The 20,745-nt window shown below is 44.6% G+C and overlaps 1 protein-coding gene across 9 annotated transcripts in view; it reads right to left on the bottom strand.

The window, feature by feature from the left end:
- Positions 1-3,604: 3,604 nt before the first annotated feature.
- ZNF827 (zinc finger protein 827) overlaps positions 3,605-20,745 on the bottom strand; it is a 169,554-nt gene continuing 152,413 nt past the window's right edge. For 3 of the 9 annotated variants that reach the window (XM_045994052.1, XM_045994062.1, XM_045994071.1), the window contains exons 11-15: positions 20,030-20,196; positions 11,680-11,871; positions 11,165-11,342; positions 9,130-9,141; positions 3,605-7,616 (exon numbers count right to left, since the gene is read on the bottom strand). In XM_045994052.1, the coding sequence (XP_045850008.1) occupies positions 6,797-7,616; positions 9,130-9,141; positions 11,165-11,342; positions 11,680-11,871; positions 20,030-20,196 (1,369 nt within the window). In that variant the 3' untranslated portion in view covers positions 3,605-6,796. Of the gene's footprint in view, positions 7,617-9,108; positions 9,142-9,423; positions 9,491-11,151; positions 11,343-11,679; positions 11,872-20,029; positions 20,197-20,745 lie in introns of all 9 variants that reach the window. The other 6 variants (XM_045994099.1, XM_045994090.1, XM_045994106.1 and 3 more) reach the window with 6 other exon arrangements.

The following is a 20,745-nucleotide window of genomic DNA, read 5'->3' as shown; positions in this document are numbered from 1 at the left end:
GATCAAACCCATTGCATGGAAAATGTCATAACAGACATTCTGTTTGAAGTGGAACATAAGAGGACAGGGGCTTGTTGGTCCCTTGGTCTGTGGACCACTAATTAGGAATTTCATTTAAAATTACAATAGAAGCACACTGAAGCCAAGTGATGCATCCCCTATCTAGAAATCTTTAAGATCAGAAACACACGGATCGTTCTGGGGTGGTTTGGGTGGAGCCCTACATTCAGGCCAGAGGATGGCTAGACAAATTTCCCTGGTCCTAGACCAGTGTTTGCTCTTGCCTTTAAATGCCTGCTGGTGGGGATAGATCAGATTTTTCTATAAACACATGGAGCCTTTCTACCCAATGGAAGTCCCCGGGAGCTTTCATGTGTTTAGAGTTTGGGGGCTGAGAGTTTCTTGGTTTTTGTTGTTGTTTGTTTTTGTTTTTAGAGAGAGAGAGAGAGAGGAGGAGAGAGAGAATCTCAAGCAGGCTTCATGCCTACCATGGAGCCCAGTGTGGGTTCCATCGCACAACTGTGAGATCATGACCTGAACTGAGATCAAGAGTTGGATACTTCACGCGCTGAGCCACCCAGGCGCCCCAGGGGCTGAGAGTCTTTTTAAACAAGTGGCAGAATAAGCATTCTTAGTATATTCTTTCATTGCATTAAAACTAAAATATCTTTCTTCTTGCCACAAGTGACTGTTTGCTGTTTTACAGAAAACATTTGAAACATGGTGCCAGAGAGCTCAGCCGTCAGTCTTGCTGGTCGAGGGGAGGAGGCAGGAAGCCGCCAGTGGGCAGGAGGAGGAGGCGACGTTAGAGGAATGCAGGCCAACCCTTTCCCACCCCATCTGCTTACCTCTAACTCATCTAACCAGATCAAGTACCCACAATTTGGTAAAATATGTTGAAGCCACCTTCCAGATAACTGCAGGCGATCCAAGCACGATGACTTAGTGTTTAATCAGAAAAGAAACATTTTAGACCTCCCAAACTCTGAAGTGGGCAGAAAAATATTTTTAGCCATTTTTTTTTTTTTTTTCTCCGTTGAGTCTGTTGTGGTTTGAAAACGTTGAGATGTCGTTTTGGCTATAACTACCTTGCAAGGATTCTGCTTTGTGACCGCCTTTGTTTCCAGGGGCTGATTTTTGCTTGCTCAGAATGACAGAATTATTTGTTCGTTATATGTTATCTGTTGGCGGGTGGAAGGGGTCTTACAGATCATTTAGTTGAACCTATGGCTTTTGAGTCAGGCCTCAAACTCGGGTGATCTGATTCCATGGCAATGGAACTCAGGGCTGGGAGAGACTATCTGTAACACGGATCGTCTTGAACTAACTAAGGTAGAAAACCACCTGTTAGGGAGCAGCGCAGGGGAAAGGAAGTCTGAAGTGTGAGTTGAGGTGGACTCTGCCCTGGGTCAATAATTCTATTGAAAACTAAGAACTAATTAACGAATACTTATCCTAACTCTTATCAAAACAGAATTTCAAAGGAATACAGCAGTTGACTTTCTTTTTCCCCTTTGCAGCAGCGACCATGGTGAGCACCATTTGCATTTCCTGTTTTACAGACCCAGCTATCAAGAAAGAATTACGAATACCTCATAAACTGATACCTTGAGGCCCTTCTGACCCCAGACAGGGGGAGAATGGGCCCCTCAGGCCCCGCAGTCACCACACTTTACCCCAGGGTCTGCTTTATGGATATGTTTTGTTAGTTAATGGTAGTTATTTGCACAATAAACCTCATTTTGTGTAGAACTTTTCTGTGTTGAGACAGTGGCATAAGTAAGAATGTTGGCTGGGATCTCTGGAATATTTGTGGTTGATGGCCCTTTAGAACGGAGTCCAAATCCCCACGGGCATTCTTTTATCCTATGATTTCGCTTACAGGTTCTAAGGCACCCTTGGGAAGGATTCCAGTCTTCTGCAAGCACGATGTGGTCACCCAGCTGCTATCCCCTTTCTTCCCTTCCACCCCTTTTGTATGCCCAAGCTCCTTTTGGGTCTCCTCCCTCCCTGAAGACTGACAGCCCTGGGGAGCCTTGAGTTCTGTTTCAGTAGCTAATGAGATGTGCCTTCTTTAAATCATTCACAAGCCCCACATCACCTTCGGCTGGCAGGGATGCTAATATGGGGCTTCTGTGGGTAAGGAGGTGCCTATACTCACCAAACCCTGATATTGCTCCCCGTGCCCCTGTCTGTGACCAGGACTGGGCCTCTGTTAAATCCTCAGGGAGTTTTTAGTGGCCAAGAAAAGGAGCCAATCAGCCATAGACACACTATAGAAAAAGTGGCCTTGAGTCTTAACTTCAAGTATATTAATCTAACACGACAGTAGGAAAAAGTTTGATTTCAGATTAAATTCAAGTCAGGGCCACATGACTGTCTTGGAGCCTCCCGCGTGCATCTGCAGCAATGTAGGTAAGCAGAGAGATTAGCGGCCACGGTCTGGTCCATCATGGATGGATCCCACCCCAAGTCATTCCTCAGTCACCGGAAGCCCATTAGCGGGAGACCATTATGAAACTGACGATTTCATTTTCTTTGTATTTCTGGCTTTTCTCAATCACAGGGTGATTGAGATGTGACGTAGGTGTGGGGTCAAAGAAAAAGCAGTATGTATATAAAATGAAGATACTCCAGCCTGTAGTGCTAGCAGAAGGAAAGGAAATCTGACTTATTTAAAATTTTCAGTAAATATCAGCCACCCCCAAACAAAACTGGTATTGAAGATTCAATCACCTAAAAATAGCTATTGGATGAAAACGTGAAGGGGAAAATAGTGTCTGATTAGTGACTGGTCATTTTTCAAAGTGACTTTTCCTACATCATGTCATTTTATGAAAAGTAAATTCGATCTTTTTCAGTGTTAGAGTGAAGCAGTTCATAATTTCTTACAAGGAGCAAAGGACATTATATTTATAAGCATGCAAGCTGTGAACTAGATAGAACATTCTCTTTTGCTGCTTTATATTTTTTATCAACCATCGCAGATTCAGAGGGAAGATCTCTAAGGAACCGAACTTAAAAATGGATTTAAAAAAACTTAGTGTGCTTGTCATCTTTTGTTTTGGCCTCAGTTTCTCTGGTACCTTCCTTTGAATGGCAAATCATTACTTACATTTGGATAGATTATTATTTAGCTTGCAAAATAGACCATTTCCCCCCTCATTAAAATCTCATAGTTGCCAAACTTCATTAGGATAAATGGAATTATTCATCTGTTTCCCCCCCTGCCCTTTGGCTGTGGGGTCAGTAAAATGATGTTAAGCAGGAGAGGGGAAGGCTGGGGACCACTTCAACATGTCTCTAAGTAATTTCAGGAAGAAGCTGGTCTACAACTGTACTGAATGATGGATACGCTCTCAGCCTTATTGGCTATTAATTACTTACATAATGACAGTTTGCATTATAACCATGGCTGTTCAAAACTTGCATTTTGCAATGGCTATAACTAGTAGTGGTCATTTCCTAAAAATAAGCTGAGAAGTTAAAATGGGAACAAAGCAAGGCAAATAAAACCCTGAGACTTAACAAGTAGTCAAGGATGGCAACCTAGGGCGGGGGTGGGGGGAAGGAGGAAAAAAAAGAAACAAAGAGTATAGCCAACCTTTTTTTTTTTGTTTTAATTAGAGTATATTATACTTCCAAACTGGATACACTAGAAATTGGCAATGCAACATAAGATGCAAAGAAATATACCAGTTACTGTCAAAATGACCCTGTACAGCCTTGTAATGCAAAAAGCTTTATACAATACAAATTTTCAGTAATGTACACAAACCTTGACAGTATGATCATCTGAACATAATATGAGGAGTTAAAAAAAGGATAGAGGCAAGAAAGTGCTGAGAACTCTAACTGCAGTACTATATGGACAGATAAGCTAGCTTCCATTGAAGAATGCATAGTGAAAACAGAATTGACGTTAGTTGGCAGGTGAATTTCTCAACGATGTTAGTGTTTTACACGGAAAGGATATCTATGGAATAATCCTTCCCTGAGTATCGAACTGCAAACCAAATTTGGGGGTATATATTATCTTGGTGGAGTCTGAAAAAATGCTGTAGATTTTTTCTTTATTAATAACAATAATAATAATATAAAAAGTCAAACAAACTCCAAACACACCTTTTCTCACTCAGAAAACTTTTATAATTTACCAGAAAGATTGATGACTCTTTCCAAAGTGCTAAAAAAGTTGCCCAATTACATTAAGCATAACTAAGTCATTCAAATACAAGTTCAGTGGCAAGCAGTGAAATGCATGGCATTTGAGCAGTACACATCTCCTTCCGACACCCCTCTCGCTCTTGCAAGTTTCAGCCGAGGACCTCCTATTGCACACGTGGCATGCTGTAAAACCCGCAGTCCTAACTGTCAGGGCCACCCTTTCAGGTTTTTAACCTGCTGGTGCTTCAGTGCGATTCGCCTGTTCTGCCAGCCTCCGTGGGATTCCCGTGGCCCTCTTCTGTCATCACTGAACTTGTGATTTTGAAAGCACATTATTAGCCAAGTGGCACATTCTCCATTATATGGGGATAAAGACAGGACTTTTTAAAAAAACCAACCCACCCATATGCCCAGTATTCTTGGAGTGTATTGTCCGTAACTGTCTATAGTGTCTTTTACCGAGACATTGACATGGCGAGGTTGAACGACGCTTCTAACGTAGCCAAGAGCAAATGTCTCTGCCGGAGGATGACCGAGGGTTCGGGAGCTTCCTGCTCTAGCTGGCTCAGCCTCCCTGCCCCTGGGGACATCTCCTTAGTGTAAACAGGTTTGCCAGGGCTGGAGGACTGGCAAAGGGAAGTGTAGCACACCTGCTAGGTCTGGGGAAGGGCGGGTATGGGGGTGGGGAAGTCCATGGTATGGACGGACGGTACAGTCTTCTGGCTTCCTGTAGAACTGTACCAAGTTCGAGGGGGCTTTCAGTGAAGCAAACTGACTAGAGGAAGAAAATTAGGGATGCTTTTATTTTCCCCTGGTGAAACAGATGAAAAGAAAAATCCCAACTCTAGGATAACACATGATGGAAAACAGCAACGCAGTAAGAAAGCATTCCTCTTGTACACCAGTTCTTCAATAGATAAATAATATATAAACTTTTATATTCCAAACTTTCCATTCTTATACAGAGCACATTTCTTCCTGCCCTTTCAGCCTGTTTCATGCTGGAAATTCTGTTTTCTTACAAATACAAGCAATTAAGATATTCGGCCCAAGACTTCTTTTCCTTTTCTTTTGAAATCACCCATTACATTTTTAAGATTCGCAAAGGGCTAGGCAACCAAATCCACATCTGCTTCTTGCTGCAATAAAGTGCTGCACGTAAGTTGCCATTTTAATGACCACAAAATAAAAGCTTTAAATAAGTATAAAGTTAGCCTCCTAGCAGGTTATAGCTACCAGGCGTTAACAACATGGAATACAGAATTATTAATAACATGGAGAATACCGCTATAGCCAGACGATCTGCAAACATAAGGGAAACTTCTCAGGGGCATGAGTTGAACCGTAGGACTAAACAGCACCTTTTTGTTGGGTCGTTATATGTCAAAGAGGTTGTGACAAAATTTTCAAACATACAGTCTACTCATTCCATAGAAAAGGTACATTTTTCTTCCTTTTATTTTACTTTTTTTTTTTGCAGATGAGAAACAAAAACTAGTGCAAGACCAAAGCACTGTGCAAAACTGCTGTTTCTTTTTTTTTTTTTTTTTTTTTTTAGTCTGAGCATTTATATTTATACCCAGAATTTATCCAAACCCCTTTAATCTCCTTGGCTGGATTTATCAACCATAAAATTTTTCACTCATACAATTTTTTTTCCTGCAAATGAATGGTAACCACTGAATTAATACATTATATATATATGTATATATATATGTCACATGTATATATATATATATATATATATATAATCTGCCCTTAAAAAAATGATGCACTGTGTGTGTGCACCATACACATTGTATACATATGGAGACACACACACACACACACACACAACACACCTAAGTTTTGTGATATTGGCTGCAGTGCTGCGAGATATTTCTTCTGGAGTGGACTCTCGGTTCTCGCATCTTCATAACTGAAAAGATCTGAACACGAGGTCTCTGGCACCCGGTCGGAAATCTCCAGCAGCACTGTGGGTGTCTACCAGTCCTTCATCGACTCAAGCACCAGGCCCTACCACTCTGTAGCCATAAAATAGAGAGGGAAAGTTGATGAAGGAGCTCAGGGAGAGACCGTCACGGATGAACCACCTGGGAGGGAAAAGGAGGTTCATCGCTGTTAAAGAAGCCAGTACGAAGAAATGTGCAACAGAAATGGCATGGCGCACGACACACGGCTTTCTCTTTCGGAATCCACAACACCCACACACCCCATTCACCCAACAGAAAAACCAAATGCACCAGTGCATAAGCATACAAGTGCTGATTGCTATTAAGGACACTCTCTTTAGGGCTTAACAAGACAAAATTCCTCTCAGAGCAAAGTACGGAGAAGGGCCGAGAGTGGGAGTGGGGAGCTGGGGAGGCATGCCTCTGAAGGTAGAAGTATGCAGTAGGTCACCTCTCTGAAGATTGGATAAAGCAGCTTTCAGGTCAATGCAATAGGGTATCCACACAGAGCCAATCCTCTATTCCTTACTAAAGATATACAGTACACATGGTTCAGACCCAGGGGCCTGTAGGTTTTGCAGCAACATACACCTGCTGGGGTTGTGTTTAAGTTTTGTGGGTTTTTGTTTTTTGTTTTGTCTTTGTCTCTTTGTTTTTGGTACAGAACATGGCTGCCCTCAGACAGTCTCTGCTCGTTCTCGCAGTCCGAGATAGGCGAGGAAGGAGTGTTTGGGTGAGGGGATGCTGGGAGGTGCAGTCTGAGGTCGGGGAGGGTGGAATGTGAGATCCAAGTGGTTCTTGGGGTACAACATTGTCAAGGGAATGAGATGGGCAAAATCTGAGTTCCGGTACTTGTCAAAGCGCAAAGGGGAGCCGTTGAAGGCCAAAGCCTTGAGTGCCAGGTTGGGCTCGGAGCTGCTACCATGCGCGGCCGACAGGGCCACGGTCTGCAGAGCCTGGGAGGCGGACATGACCGACAGGGGAGACAGGAGATTCCGGGGGCTCCCGACGACGAGCAGCGGGGCCCCGGGGCCAGCTGGTTCCTTGGGGGCGGGGCCCAGGCCCTTCTTGTCCTCCTCGGGACAGTCCCCACTCTGGTGCTTCTTGACGTGGCGGCTGAAGACGAAAGGGTGTGTGGTCTTGAACAGGCACTCTTCGCAGCTGAAGGTCTGGCGGGGGGCGTGCTTCAGCTTCTTGTGCAGGTTGAGATTGTCCTTGCGCTTGCAGCTGTAGCTGCACTGGTCACAGTGGAAGGGCCTCTCCCCGGTGTGCACGCGCACGTGCTCGATGAGCTTGTTGGCGGTCTTGGACAGGTAGCCGCACTGGTCGCACTTGTAGTGGTTGCCCAGGCGGTGCTCCCGGGTGTGCGTCTCCAGCTCCAGCTGGTTGGCCTTCACCGTCTGGCAGATCCGGCACTTGTACTCCATCTTGTAGTGGGTCTTGAGGTGGCACTCCATGGCAGCGGGGCGGTTGGTGGAATAAATGCAGAATGGGCACCTGCCGGGCGGAGGGGGGAAGCAATGACAGGGAGGGTCAGCCGGACAGGCTCGGTGGCGGCCCTGCTTCTACCCTCCTCACCAGCCTCCCCTCACCGCCCTCTCCCCCGCCCCCTCCAAACTCAGAAGGCCTCGCCTGCCCCTGCCCAGCCCTGCCGCCTCTCCGGGGGGGGGTTAAGAGGACCCTCTTGGCTCTCTCTGCCCACAGAGCCGTGCCCACTAAGGAGGAGCTCTGGCAACGTATGCTCGGCCTACTGTGGGGGTCTCCTGGCTGGAGGAGTGAGCACCAGCCCACAGGAAGGGGAGCAGAGAAAGGGGGAGGAATAAGTAAGCACTTGCTCCCCTCCGTCTTCCCCGCCCATTCCCCTAGGAGCCCTCCCCGCTCCCCGCCCCAGACATAGCAGAGGTCTAAACCTCATGACCTCCCCTCTAGATGGGAGCAACACAAAGAATCGACTTTTCATGCACCACACCAAGCACACGCAGAAAGGCTAAGAGTTTTGAAGAACAGCTTATAGGGGGAGAGCTACCTCCAGCAAACAGAAAGTTGTAGGGGTCAGAATCGTGCTTATTAAAGGGTGGTTAGGTTGAGAAGGCCTGTGTGTGTCTCTCTGTGTGAATGTGTGTGTGTGTGTGTGTGTGTGTGTGTACATAGATCTGTACTCCTAAATCCTATCTCCTACAGCCCTGGTTCTCCATCAGGGGAGGCAGATGAGGACCAGCACGGGGCTTGGGAGAGGGAGGCCCACCCACCAGCCCATCACTAAGGAGGGATAAAAAGGGAGGGAGGCAACTGCTATCTGGAGTTCGAAGACGTTATGAAAACATTATTCCATCATGGAGATAATAGTAATCCAACTGGATCATATATTCTCAGTGGGCAGGACCAGATCTTATATTTCTTCTGCATTCTCGGCAGTGCTTGGTAGGCACTGATTCATTACTGGATTGGTCTCTACACAGAATTTTGGCAGATTCTGGTCCCAGCTCCGTCACCTCTATCGGGCCATAGCTGGATATGCCCTGGGACAAAGCCTGGGCCTCTCCGAGGCTCGGTTTCTCCATCCTGTGCAGGGAGGCTATGCCACCCCCCAGCCTCCTGGCTGTCCAGAGGGGCTAGGAGGAGCAGTGAGGGCATGTTTGCAAATTCTGCTGAGCTTCTTTTTTGGAAGCTGCAAAGCTCAAGTTGGTGGTTGAAATGATAGCTGTAGCGTGTTTGCTCTCTTTCCCAAAAGAATGCAAATGCAAAAGTGGCTGCCTTGGCTCTCGCCTGGCACCTGCAAGGCAGGGCCCAGCAGTGACTTGTCCTCTGAGGGTTTGGAGAGGTGTTCAACAGAGCCCAACACAACCAAGTGCGCCGTGCACTGCTCCTCAGCGCCAAGCTCGCCGTTAGCCTTTGCACCTCAGCTCACAGAAGAGTGCACACGAGAGAAATATAAAGCCCATTCCCAGGTCAGGTGCACACACAACCCCTACGCCAAGCTGGGCCTTACCTAGAGGAGTCTGAAACTCACCACTGTCCTGAGCTACGGCAAAAGAAAAATAATAGTATAATCTTATTTGATCTGCATTATGAACAGGATATAGAGTACAAGCAGTTCCATCACAGAAAAGCAATTTAGACATCAGCAGTCTGTTTCATTTTAAGGACATTTCTGTGACCCACAGCTCAATCTTTCTTTCGCTGCTCAGGCAAAGTGCTAAGGGTTTTCCGTGCTCCCAATATTTATCGTAAAGACACTCTCTCAGGCAAATTAATTCTCTGATATGGCAAAGGGAAAACAAAACAAAACAAAACAAAGACTCACTGTATAGCCAGAAGGCATTATCAATTTTTTCAAAGTATTCTTCTACTTGGTCATCCTAGAACATAAACTATTACACAGGGGACCGTTAGCACCACACCGGAAGTGTCTGGACCGGCAAAAAAGCGTCAGCATTCACTGTGCATTCTCCCCAGTGGGTCGGAGGCTTGGGACTCCGTAGGTCCCCAAGGCAAGGCTAACTGACAAAGCCACAACTGGCAGGGGGCGCCGCAGAGTTAATGGGTGTGACTGGGCTACTGGGAAGGGCAACGAGCGCTAGTCCAACTACAGAACTACATAGTTTCTTTCATTCTTTCTTTTTTTAAAAATAAGAGTATACAAGTATTTAGAAAGGGACAGTGGGAACAAACCAAATCCAATTCCCAAATAAGCTCTCGCTTGGCATTTCCCATTTACTGGTTGTCTTGAATCATAATCTCCCCTCCCCCATCCCTGCAGACATCCCCTCCCCCTCCCACTTAAGTGCCCCAAGAGTGAAACAAAATGGAATTTGACAGTAGGTGCTGCTCCCTGACTCCTCTGTTTGGGAAAGTTTTTGAGGAGGGTGCCTCTGACCAGGCAGGACCCTGCAGAAGGGTCAACCCTGGACTGCCCCCAACACTTGACCCCCAGGGTCCTTTTGGATCTCTCCATCCCTTGCCCATTCTGGAGAGTCATGCCAACCTCTCTGGCAATATGTGAGTTTCAAAGATAAAAATGTTTAAAAACAAGAGGGTTTTTTTTCTTGTGTTAAGTAAAATATAAATTTTCATTCTTTTAATGACACGATTATTTCAGCTAAACCTGAATAATTATGCCTTGAAACTTGTGTGTCTTCCTGTGCTCAACGACATATGCTTCCTTCTCTGCTAGGTCCTAAGTGCCTAGTGAGCAGGGGCTGATTTCAGAATCACCCGGAAGATTAAACTCTGGTAGTGCTAGGACATACATTTCCTGAGGGTAGATATGATGTTTTATTCCTTGTTTGGCCTTCAGCACCTGTTATCAGCACCAAGCCAGACACACCGTGCGTTTGGTAAGAACTGACGGGTCTCACTTCAGACCAGAGGGCTTCTTGCAAATACTGGTTAATGACGATGCTTGTTGTCTAGGTCTTTGGGGATCTGTGAGTAACGTGTGACTGGAAATGTCAGACCTCATGAAGGCTAGCCAGGGAGATCCCAATCGCAGTTCCTGGGAAGGAATAAGGCCATGTGTGCAGGAAGACCTGAGGCACGTGATTTCTGCCTGAAAAACACTGCCTCCTGCCTGTTCAAAAAGGCAAGGATCCGATATTTGGGGGTGGGGTGCGGATGAGTTGTTGTGACGCTGGTTTAAAAGATACGTGGAAAATCATCTAAAAAAATAGAGGCAGTGAAGGCCGTGAGAGTGTAATGATTTACACTCGGGGACACTGACCCCCAAGTCCAACACTCCAGTCTGAACCCAAGCAGTGGAGGATGAGTCTAGCCCTGCGGGCCGAGCTGCTCCAACACGACACTGGCTCGCCAGGAATCCTGGAAAATTTGTGAAATGGATTCTCCTGCTCCGTCCGCTGACCCCCTGGGGAATAGGTCTGGTTCATATCCGGCTAAAGGTAGCAGAGGCGGTGCCTGACTGACTAGCCCAATGCCAAGCTCTCCCTCTCCATGACCCCAAAACCTTCGGGGCAGGGGGTGGGGTAGGGGTGGGGAAGGGTGTTTAATAACAACACAGTAAAAGGTTCTGTACTTGCTTTCCTTACTTGAGCCCACCGGTGGGGACAGTGTGGCATTTCTTATGCTCCAGCAGCTGTTCGGGTGTCTTCATGAACTTGTGGCACACGTCACACTCAAACATCCGGGTGATGAGGTGTATCTGCAGATGGCGCTCAAACATGTTCTTCGTCTTGCAGACAAAGTTGCAAAAAACGCATTCGAACCCTGAAAGGATGGGAGCTGGGTGTACGGGTGCACGGGGCAGAGGGATGGGAGGGGGCAGGAGGGGGGACAGACAGCCCCCTATTTTTCCTCTTCCCCAGCTACACCCTCTCAGGCACCGTTCCCTGCATCTCTGTGGCAAAAGGAGTTAAACATACAGCTCCAGAATCCATGTCACACGGCCCATCTAGCCACCCCATATTTGGATGCAGATAAGCCAGAAGACTACAAATTTTAGGCGATGATAGCATTATACTGTTCCCAGGCCTACTGTCTGTTTTCCAATATCACTCCCCTCCAGGGCTTATTTTCAAGCAGGCCAACACACCGTCTCCCTTACCTTTCTCTGGCTTTTCCTCACTATTCACTGAGGGCTGGCTTCCAGGCACAACAGAGATGACCAGCAAATTGTTCCCATTCTTGTTTTTCTGAGAGCTGTCTGAATCATCTTTGCTGTTGGCTGAATCACTCAGAGCTGAGAGGGAGGAGGAAGAGGGGCTGTTTGATTCACTGGGGGTCTTCCGGTCTTCTCCTGAAAAAACAAACAAACAAACAAACAAACAAAAAAACCCCCAAAACCCAGGTCTGTTATTTAGGAGATGATAACCCTTGAATAAGAGCAATTAGGAGTGGGGTGGGGGTCTCGTGGCAACCCATCATTCAGAGAACACAGGGTGAGGCTCCTAGCTCTCCAGGGGCACCTACTGGGATCCAAGGTCCCCATCATCTATGTTGATGGCACTTTGTGGTTCTTGGGAACTCTGTCGTGCTTTAAACACAGTATCTCATTTTCTCTTCTCAAAAATCCAGTGAGACACAACTATGATCACTCAGATGAGGGAAGGGAGGCACAGTCAGGGTAACCTGGCCTAAGTCACATGTTAGGAAGTGGTGGAGCAGAGATTTCAGATCCGACTCCAGGATCCATGCTCTTCATGGACTGCACTCTCCCTCAAAATCAGGAGTAAACCAGTCATTAGAATCCAGTGTCAGGAGACTAAGGCTTCCACTCAAGATGAAGTGTTAAGAGACTGGGTTTACCATTGCTACTGAAACAAAACAAAACCAGACAAAATGTATCAAACAATTGTTGTTGTTGTTGTTTTTTCCCCCAAATTAGTTTTTACAGCATTGGACATCAGGCACTGAAGAGTGATCCCTGGGAGATAAGAGAGAAGAGAGGTGGCCCACTTTATGCCTTGAGAGTTTACTTTTCAGGCTGCAGTGCAGGGGTGGGGAACTGCCCATCAGACTCACTGAGTTGAGGAGATAGCACTAAGGGTCTGGGGAAGTCAACATGGCTGGACTTGGCGGGGCAGGGGGCCAGAGTGGGAAGATCAGTAGAGAGGAAGAAATCAAAGACTTGCAGGGGGTCCCCCATGAGTATTCAGCAGAGTAGGGATCAGAACACATGTGTGAGAAAATCCCCCAAGGCTGGAGGAAAAAAAGCCACGTGAAAGGCTTAGAAAACACTGCTGTTTCCACTACACAGATTAGAAAGACTCACAATTCCCAGGGCATTGGGTAGGAAACTGAAGAAGATCTCTTAGAAGTGGGTAATGATCAGTCCTAGTTGGACCACTGCTCCAGACCGGACAGACCAGTCACAAAAACAAAACCCAAAGGAGTCAAATTTTCCAAGTAATTAAGTGCATCCTAAAACAAAGGTCAAGAATTTTTATGGGAATATAAAATATCCAGCACCAAGCAAGGCTAATCACAATGTCTGACATCCAAAGATTAGCAAGCATGCCAAGAAACAAGAAAACAAAACCTAAAATGGGGAGGATGACTAACCAGTCAAAACTGACCCAGAATTCACATGGTTGTTAGAATTTGCAGATAAGGACATAATGTTATTATAACTATAGTCCATATATTGAAAAAGTTAAATAGAGATATGAAAGATATAAAAAAGATCCAGATCAAATTTCTAGAGATGAAATTTACAACACCTGGGATGAAAAATACACTGGTTGGGATTCCCAGCAATTTAGACATGGCAGAAAAACAGTGAACCTTGAAGGTAATAGTAATAGAAATTATTTGCAGTGAAACCAAGGGAAAAAAGAATCATAAAAATGAAAAGAGCATCAGTGGATTGTGGGATGTCTTCAAGTAGCTTAACAGGGAGTCCCTGATAGGGTGGGAAGGGCAGGAAAATCTGAAAAGGCCAAAACTTTTCCAAACTGGGGAAAACCATAAACCCACAGATCCAAGAGGCAAAATGAACCCCATGCATAAGAAACATGAAGAAATCTATACCAAGGGATATCATAATCCAATTGCTCAAAACCAGTGATGGGTGTTAAGGAGGGCACATATTGCATGGAGCACTGGGTGTTACATGCACACAATGAATCATGGAACACTACCTCAGAAACTAATAATGTACTGTATGGCGACTAACATAACACGATTAAAAAAAAATAAAGTTAGTTGCAATGTAGGAAAAAAAAAGTGATAAAAAAATCCCTAAAGGCAGCCTGAGGAAAAAGGATACATTCTGTGCAGAGGAACAAAAATAAGGATGACAGCAGATTTCTCACTGGAAACAATTGCAAGCGAGAAGTAGTGGAGCGCCCTCTTCAACGTGCTGAAAGGAACAGCTGTCAATCTGAGATCTCATACTTTGTGAACATGTCTTTCAAAAACGAAGCTTCCCTCCCCACCCAAAAAGTGGAAAGAATTCATTGCCAGCAGACTAGAGTTACAAAAAATGTTAAAAGAAATTCTTGAGGCAGAAGGAAAATGACAGCAAATGTAAAAATGGATCTACACAAAAGAATGAAGAGTACAGGAAATGGCAAGTCTGTGGATAAATATCTGAGTTTTCTTATTTCAATCTCCTTAAAAGAGAATCAAAGTAATTTCGTTAAAAAGGAATAATGTCACAAAGGGTTTGTAACAAATAAGTAGATGTATGACAGTGATAACAGAAAGGCTAGGAGAGGAGACAGGGAAGTATGCTATCGGGAGGTTCTTACACTACCCATGAAATGGAAGAATATTACTTGAACGTGTGTGCGCTCTAATAAATTAATGATGTACATTATGCACCCCAAATAACTGGAGGGTTCTACATTGTTCATGGTTTGGGAGACTTAATATGTTAAGATGTCAATTCTCCCCAAATGAGACCGAAGCAACCCCACCGTTTTAGGTTAGGGTAGGAAATATGGGGAGACTGTGCATCGGCTCCCTTCAAATAAGTCAATTAAGTAATCGAATGATTGTAAACTCTAGAAATGAATGTTCTTTATCAGGAGATTAAAAAACAAGTCATATATTATATACAGGCATAAAAAAGTCCAGAAGTAAACAAAGCTGCATGGTGGTGACAGGTAGTGCATGAAATTATCAGCGGTACGTTTGTTTTCTTTTATTTGGTTTTCAGAATTTTCTAGAGTGACCATAAATTACCTTGTCCATTTAAAAAGGTTTTAAAAAGAGGAAGGAAAAAATATTTACCCTCTTGCAATGTTTCCAAGTCTTGTTCCTGGCAGAACTGCACTTATGTGCAGGGAAGACAACGCTCTACTTCAGTTTACAATTTTTAAAAACCTCGCTCCTAACAGAACTGAACTAGGTTCCTGAAAGACACTATGTGACCTCACTCACCGACCCACAAAGAGGGAGGGAATATGCCTTTAAAGCACAGACACACCCCCCTCCCCCTTTGGTACAAGGCCGCTAGTGAAAGCTAGCACCATCATTGCCAGTCTCTTATCTAAATATTTAACCAGGTTAGTCACATTTTGCAGACGGAGTATGCTCAGTAGGGGCCCTGAGTCTACTGCTTCACTAAATCCATCCTCTAAGGTGAGTCTCATCCATAGACTTTTGCAAGTGATTATTTTAAATTAGTTTTTAGAGTTAAAACCTGTAATTTTAATTACCATCTTTAACAATAGCTTCCAGTGCCCTCAGGCTTACGGAAGAGCTGGGGAGAGCTGCCTAAATTAATCATATAAATATACAGGTGCCAAGGCAGCCACTCTGAGATTCGGTGGGAGGAAACAGACCAGTCCACTCCTGTTGTAATCCCTACCCCACACCGCCTCCTCCTCTGCTCTCAATCCTCATCTCCCTTTGCTCTGTAGGGAGGGAGCCAGGGTGCCCTTGCCAACTCAGTCTATGGCTCACTGTGATACAAGAGGTCATTCCCTTTCAGCGGCACAAAGATTCTTGGTGAAGGACATCTGTGCACAGGTAATGCAACCTCATACATCGGGACATGCAGCTCAAGAGAACTTGAAAAATACCCAAATATTTAATAATCTAAAATGGCACAAAATGATAAATTGAGACTATAAAAATTACCAGTTGTCTTGCTGCCTCAGTATAAACACTGTTTCATTTTCAATGTACTTCTTTTTATTATTTTTTTAGAAGTAAGCATATCTATTTTGAAATTGTTGCCATTAATTGCATTGTAGTTAAGAATAAGGACTTCAGATCCAGAATATCTGAGTTTCTGTGTGTGTGTGTGTGTGTGTGTTTAAGATTTTATTTATTTGAGAGAGTGAGCAAGAGAGCACAAGCGGGGGGAGTGGTGTTGCTCAGAGAGGGAGAAGCAGACTCCCCATGAGCCCAACTCGGGGCTCGACCTCAGGACCCTGGGATTGTGACCTGAGCTGAAGGCAGATGCTTAACTGACTGAACCACCCAGGTACCCCCGGAATACCTGAGTTTGAATGCCACTTCAATGTATCATTTAATGGCTGAATGACTTAAGACAAGGGATTTAATTTAGTGCCTCAATGATCTCATCTTAAAAATGGGTGTAACTGTAACATCAGCAGCCTCATATGTTTGTTATGGGGGTTTTTATATATAAAGCACCAAGCACAATGCCTGGCTCATTGCAAGCATTACAGAATACATTATCATTATAAAATGTAACACAAAATATTTATAAATAAAAACAATCATTGACACTTTGTATTCTCCCATGCTGTTTTATATATGAGGCACATAGTTGGCTCTCAGAAAATTTATGAAAATACCTCTGAATTAATGGTTTTAAATGACAGTATCAGGGGAGCCTGGGTGGCTCAGTAGGGTAAGCATCTGACTCTTGGTTTTGGCTAGTTCATAATCTCAGAATCATGAGACCGAGCCTCAAAGCAGGCTCCCCTCTCAGTGGGGAGTCTGCTTCCCTACCTCTCCCACTGTCCCTCTTCCTGCTCCTGCATACATGCTCTCTCTCTCTCTTTCAAATAAATAAATCTTTAAAAAAACACATCACATCCATGGGGTAGACTTATCCTACACTACCTAAATATTTCCTTAAAATTAAATTTTAAGTGAAAATTAGTATTTCAGGGTGCCTGGGTGGCCCAGTTGGTTGAGTGGCTGACTCTTGATTTCAGCTCAGGTCATGGTCTCAGGGTGGTGGGATGGAGCCCTGAGCCGGGCTCTGTGCTCAGCAGGGAGTCTGCTTCAGGATTTTCTCTCCCTCAGCCCCTTCCTGTGCTCATTTGCACATGCGCTCACTCTTAAATACACGACTCTTAAAAAAAAGAAAGTCACAAATCATATATAACTAAAAAAAAAAAAAAGAAAATTAATATTCCATTGGTTGATTTTTTTTCCCCCTACGGCTAGACTCCCAGAAGAAGGATTACTGAATTACAGGCTTTTTCAAGCCTCTTGGTCTATACTACTTAAGTAGTTTTCAAAAGTTCTCCCACTCTGTAGGGTCATGGCCATAAAAATATCAGCAGCATCCAATGACTGTGGGTAATGCTGTAAAAAACACTTTTTTTTTTTTTTTTTTTTTTTTTGGTAAAACACACTCCTACTGCAATCGGTGAAACATAAGCCACTCTTGAGCTTTAATCTGATAACTACAGAGGTCGAATATTTTTCCTTATGTCGAGTGGTTAGCTTTTCTTTCTTTTATTGTGCACTGTTTATGTCCTTTGTAAATTCTTCATTTAGAGATCTCTAAAGGGCTTCTTTCCAGTTTATATGAATTTTCTATGCAATAAATATATCAGCCTTTGTCATTTTCACAAACACATTTTTCAGACTGGTTTTTTGGTTTTGTTTTCATTCTCTTTTCCTTTTCTTTTGCAAATAGAAGAAGATAGTCTTATGCATCAAATCTCTTGATTCTTTTCCTTTGCCATTTCTTGAATCACTTAAGCTTTCACAAATCCTCCTCGCTCTGGAAGTTTGATAAACATTCTATTTTCTTCAAGCTTTTCTAGGGCTGATTTGTTAAGGGGGATTATGTAAGCTGTCTGATATTTATTTTGGTGTCAGTGTGAGGTAAAGAACTGATGGTTGTATTTTCCAAACAGCTATTCAGGTTCCTCAATGCTGTTATTGCAACATTTAAACATGGAAGCAAAATTTGCATTGAGGAAGTCGGGAGCACCAGAGGGAATATCTTCCCCTTGCTGATGTCCTCTGCAGACACAAGGAGCCAGGGAGTGGGAGGAAGAAGGTAAGGAGGGGTCACTGGGAAGAAACTACTTAAAAGGAGGGCAGTTCCTCAGACACCCACTCAGCACGCCGCTCACAAGTGTGCCATGGGTAAGAGTAGCCAGGAAGGAATAAAGAAAGTCCATGGGTTCTATGGGAGACAACGCTCATCCTGTGGATCCCAACTTCACGTCTAGCACAAGAAGGCACTGCAGATTTCCTAGGGGACTGAAATAAAAGGGATCATTTCTATGACAGGTAAATCACGTCAGAGAACAAGGTCCACAGAATCAGAGAATCTTCTGCCTGTTGGGCACCTCGTGCACATTTAAAAAGTCAAGGAATGGATGAAGGCCCAGGGGAGTTACATGAGTTTCTACATTTGCAGAGCTACTTATGGTAACATGGGGTCCAGAACTAGGATCTAGAATTCAAAGTGTGTTTCCCTCCATCCCAAGTAACTTCTTCCATGTAGAGTAGATGATGATATACCTAAGTCAGTAGACTGTCAGGGTTCAGTAAGGGCCATGTTGGAATAATTTTCTTGCTTAGCACACAGATGTGTGTAAATGTGCTTCCACATGAATGGATATTCACCAGATAAACATTTACTCCCAACTTACACGGTCCAGGCACTGGCCCGGGTGCTCAAAAGACAATGGCAACTTAGACAAGCTTCTTATTCTCAGGGATGTATAGTATAATATGTATCACATAGCATATATACTGCTGTATATCATAACTTTGTAATTATACAGCTTATTAATTAACAGATTTAGATCGACATATCTTGGGTCAAATTCAAACACTTCAGACCAGCAACAACATGCAAGAAACCCTCACTGTGAAGACCATTAGCTTCTAAAAGGGGTCCTTTGGCCAAATCTGGCCTCCTGTTTTTGTAAATAAAGTTTTACAGGCACACTGCCAGGCCTGCTTTTTTGTGTATTGTTTACATTACATTCAAGTTCTAATTCATTCCAATGAAGGTAGTGACAGAAACTGTATGGGCTGAAAGCCTAGAATTTTCACTATCTGGCTTTTACAGGAAAAAAAAAAAAAGACAAACTCTGTTAGTTTCCCTGGCTAAAAAAAAAAGCCTATAAAAGAAGGTTATAATCTATTCCCTAATAGCAGCAGTGTTAAAGGCTTCTACTGTATTAAAAAAGCAGCTTCTTTAATGCATTTCACTCTGGCTGTCTGTGCTAACAAATGGGAATATTCTTCCCAGGTAGACAAGGAGCCCCACCACCTCAGAGGGAATAAGATCTCTGTGTTCCCTGTGGCCCTGAGTGTGTTTGCGCTGGTTACTTGTGAATGTGAAGTTTCCATCGATGACAATTAAGTGATTTTAAATCCAACTGCTTTCCAGCCACTATGGTTTCTATGGTTTCCTTGAGGCGGGGTGGTGGTAGAGGGGCTATGGCCTGGGGAAAAGGTTCTTGACTGGGCTTAGGCATTCTTGGGATGGAGAGGGTTAGAAGAAAGGGAGAGTCACAGAAAAGAGGAGAAAAAAAAAGAATATCAGAAAAGGCAGTGGAAATGGAAGAGAGGTTGGCCTTTCCCTTCATTAGCCACTCCAGAAATGCTGAATTTAGTTTGTCTTTGACCTGGGTTTCCCAGCTCACCGGCTGCCCACGGAGCCAATGCGGTTAGAGCCAGATAACCAACTGTAAAAATGGCACCTTCTCACCCAGCATAAGGGCTCTCTGTAGACCTCCAAGTCATAGCTGTTCAACTTATAACAAAAGCAAGCTTTTATTGCTATTGGCACCACGGAGCCAAGGCGGCTGGTTAATGCACACAGAGCTCCTTCTGGGCTGAGCACGTGGTCAGCACAACTACCCGGGAAATTCCCCTTCCCCAAATCCTTCAAGTACGAATGACGCGAGGGGCCGACCCAACCCCTAGGGCTGGCAGTTAGGAACATCAACTTGTAATCTGTAAGCACCACCAAATGTGGGCGGTGGAGGGGCTCCTCCTCATTCTCACTTAATGACTCCTCCCTGGTGTCGTCTGTAGCCATCACTTGTGAGAGGATAACTGCATGGTGAAGTGACAGTGTCAACATCGTGAAAAGGAAGATGCTAACCGGAACAGCTAGAGCCTTAAATGAGACGAACCCTGGGCAAGTCCTTCCCTCGGAGGAAGGAGAGGTCCGTGTCGCCTGGCGAGGAGGAGGCGTCTGCCAGGTGGGAAAGCACTCTGGGGTGGTTGGGAGGATGGAGGAGAGAAGGATCGGCAGCGATGGTCACCTGTGTGCTTAGTGCCAATGTGAGCCTTTATCTCTGCTTCCTCCATGGTGACAAAGTCACAGGCCGTGCAGCAGATGGAAAACATCCACTGCTCCTTGTCCACGTGGAGTGACATGTGGCTGACAAACTGGACATTGAGCTCGGTCTCAAATCCACATACGTGACAACTATATGAGAGGACGACAAAAAAGAAAACAAAAAGGAGAGAGAAGGGTGATGCTCTGCGGTCCACTCAGAAAACCAAACTCTTATACACATGTATTCTCTCCCACCAAAAGGTTTTGTGTTAGAAAATTCTTCGGGGGGTGCCTGGGTGGCTCAGTGGGTTAAGCCTCTGCCTTCGGCTCAGGTCAGGATCTCAGGGTCCTGGGACTGAGCCCTGCATCAGGCTCTCTGTTCAGCAGGGAGCTTGCTTCCCCCTCTATCTCTGCCTGCCTCTCTGCTTATTTGTGATCTCTGTCTGTCAAATAAATAAAATAAAAATCTTAAAAAAAAAGAAAAGAAAAAATTCTTCGGCTTTCGGGATACCTCTGCGGTGGTCACCGTGCCAAATGGATTATGTGCCGGCATCATGCAACATCCCATCCATGCCATAACGATGTTAAATCATCATAAAGTTAATAAAAAATTACAGATTCCAGATGCCACACATCACCTTACTGATTCCTTTGGGCAAAGAGATGTGGGGCAGCTTTGCCAAGGTATGAGAGGTGCTG

The sequence above is a fragment of the Meles meles genome, chromosome 2 (assembly GCF_922984935.1).
Source record: "Meles meles chromosome 2, mMelMel3.1 paternal haplotype, whole genome shotgun sequence".
NCBI lineage: Eukaryota > Metazoa > Chordata > Mammalia > Carnivora > Mustelidae > Meles > Meles meles.
This window is presented reverse-complemented; position numbering and strand designations above follow the sequence as displayed.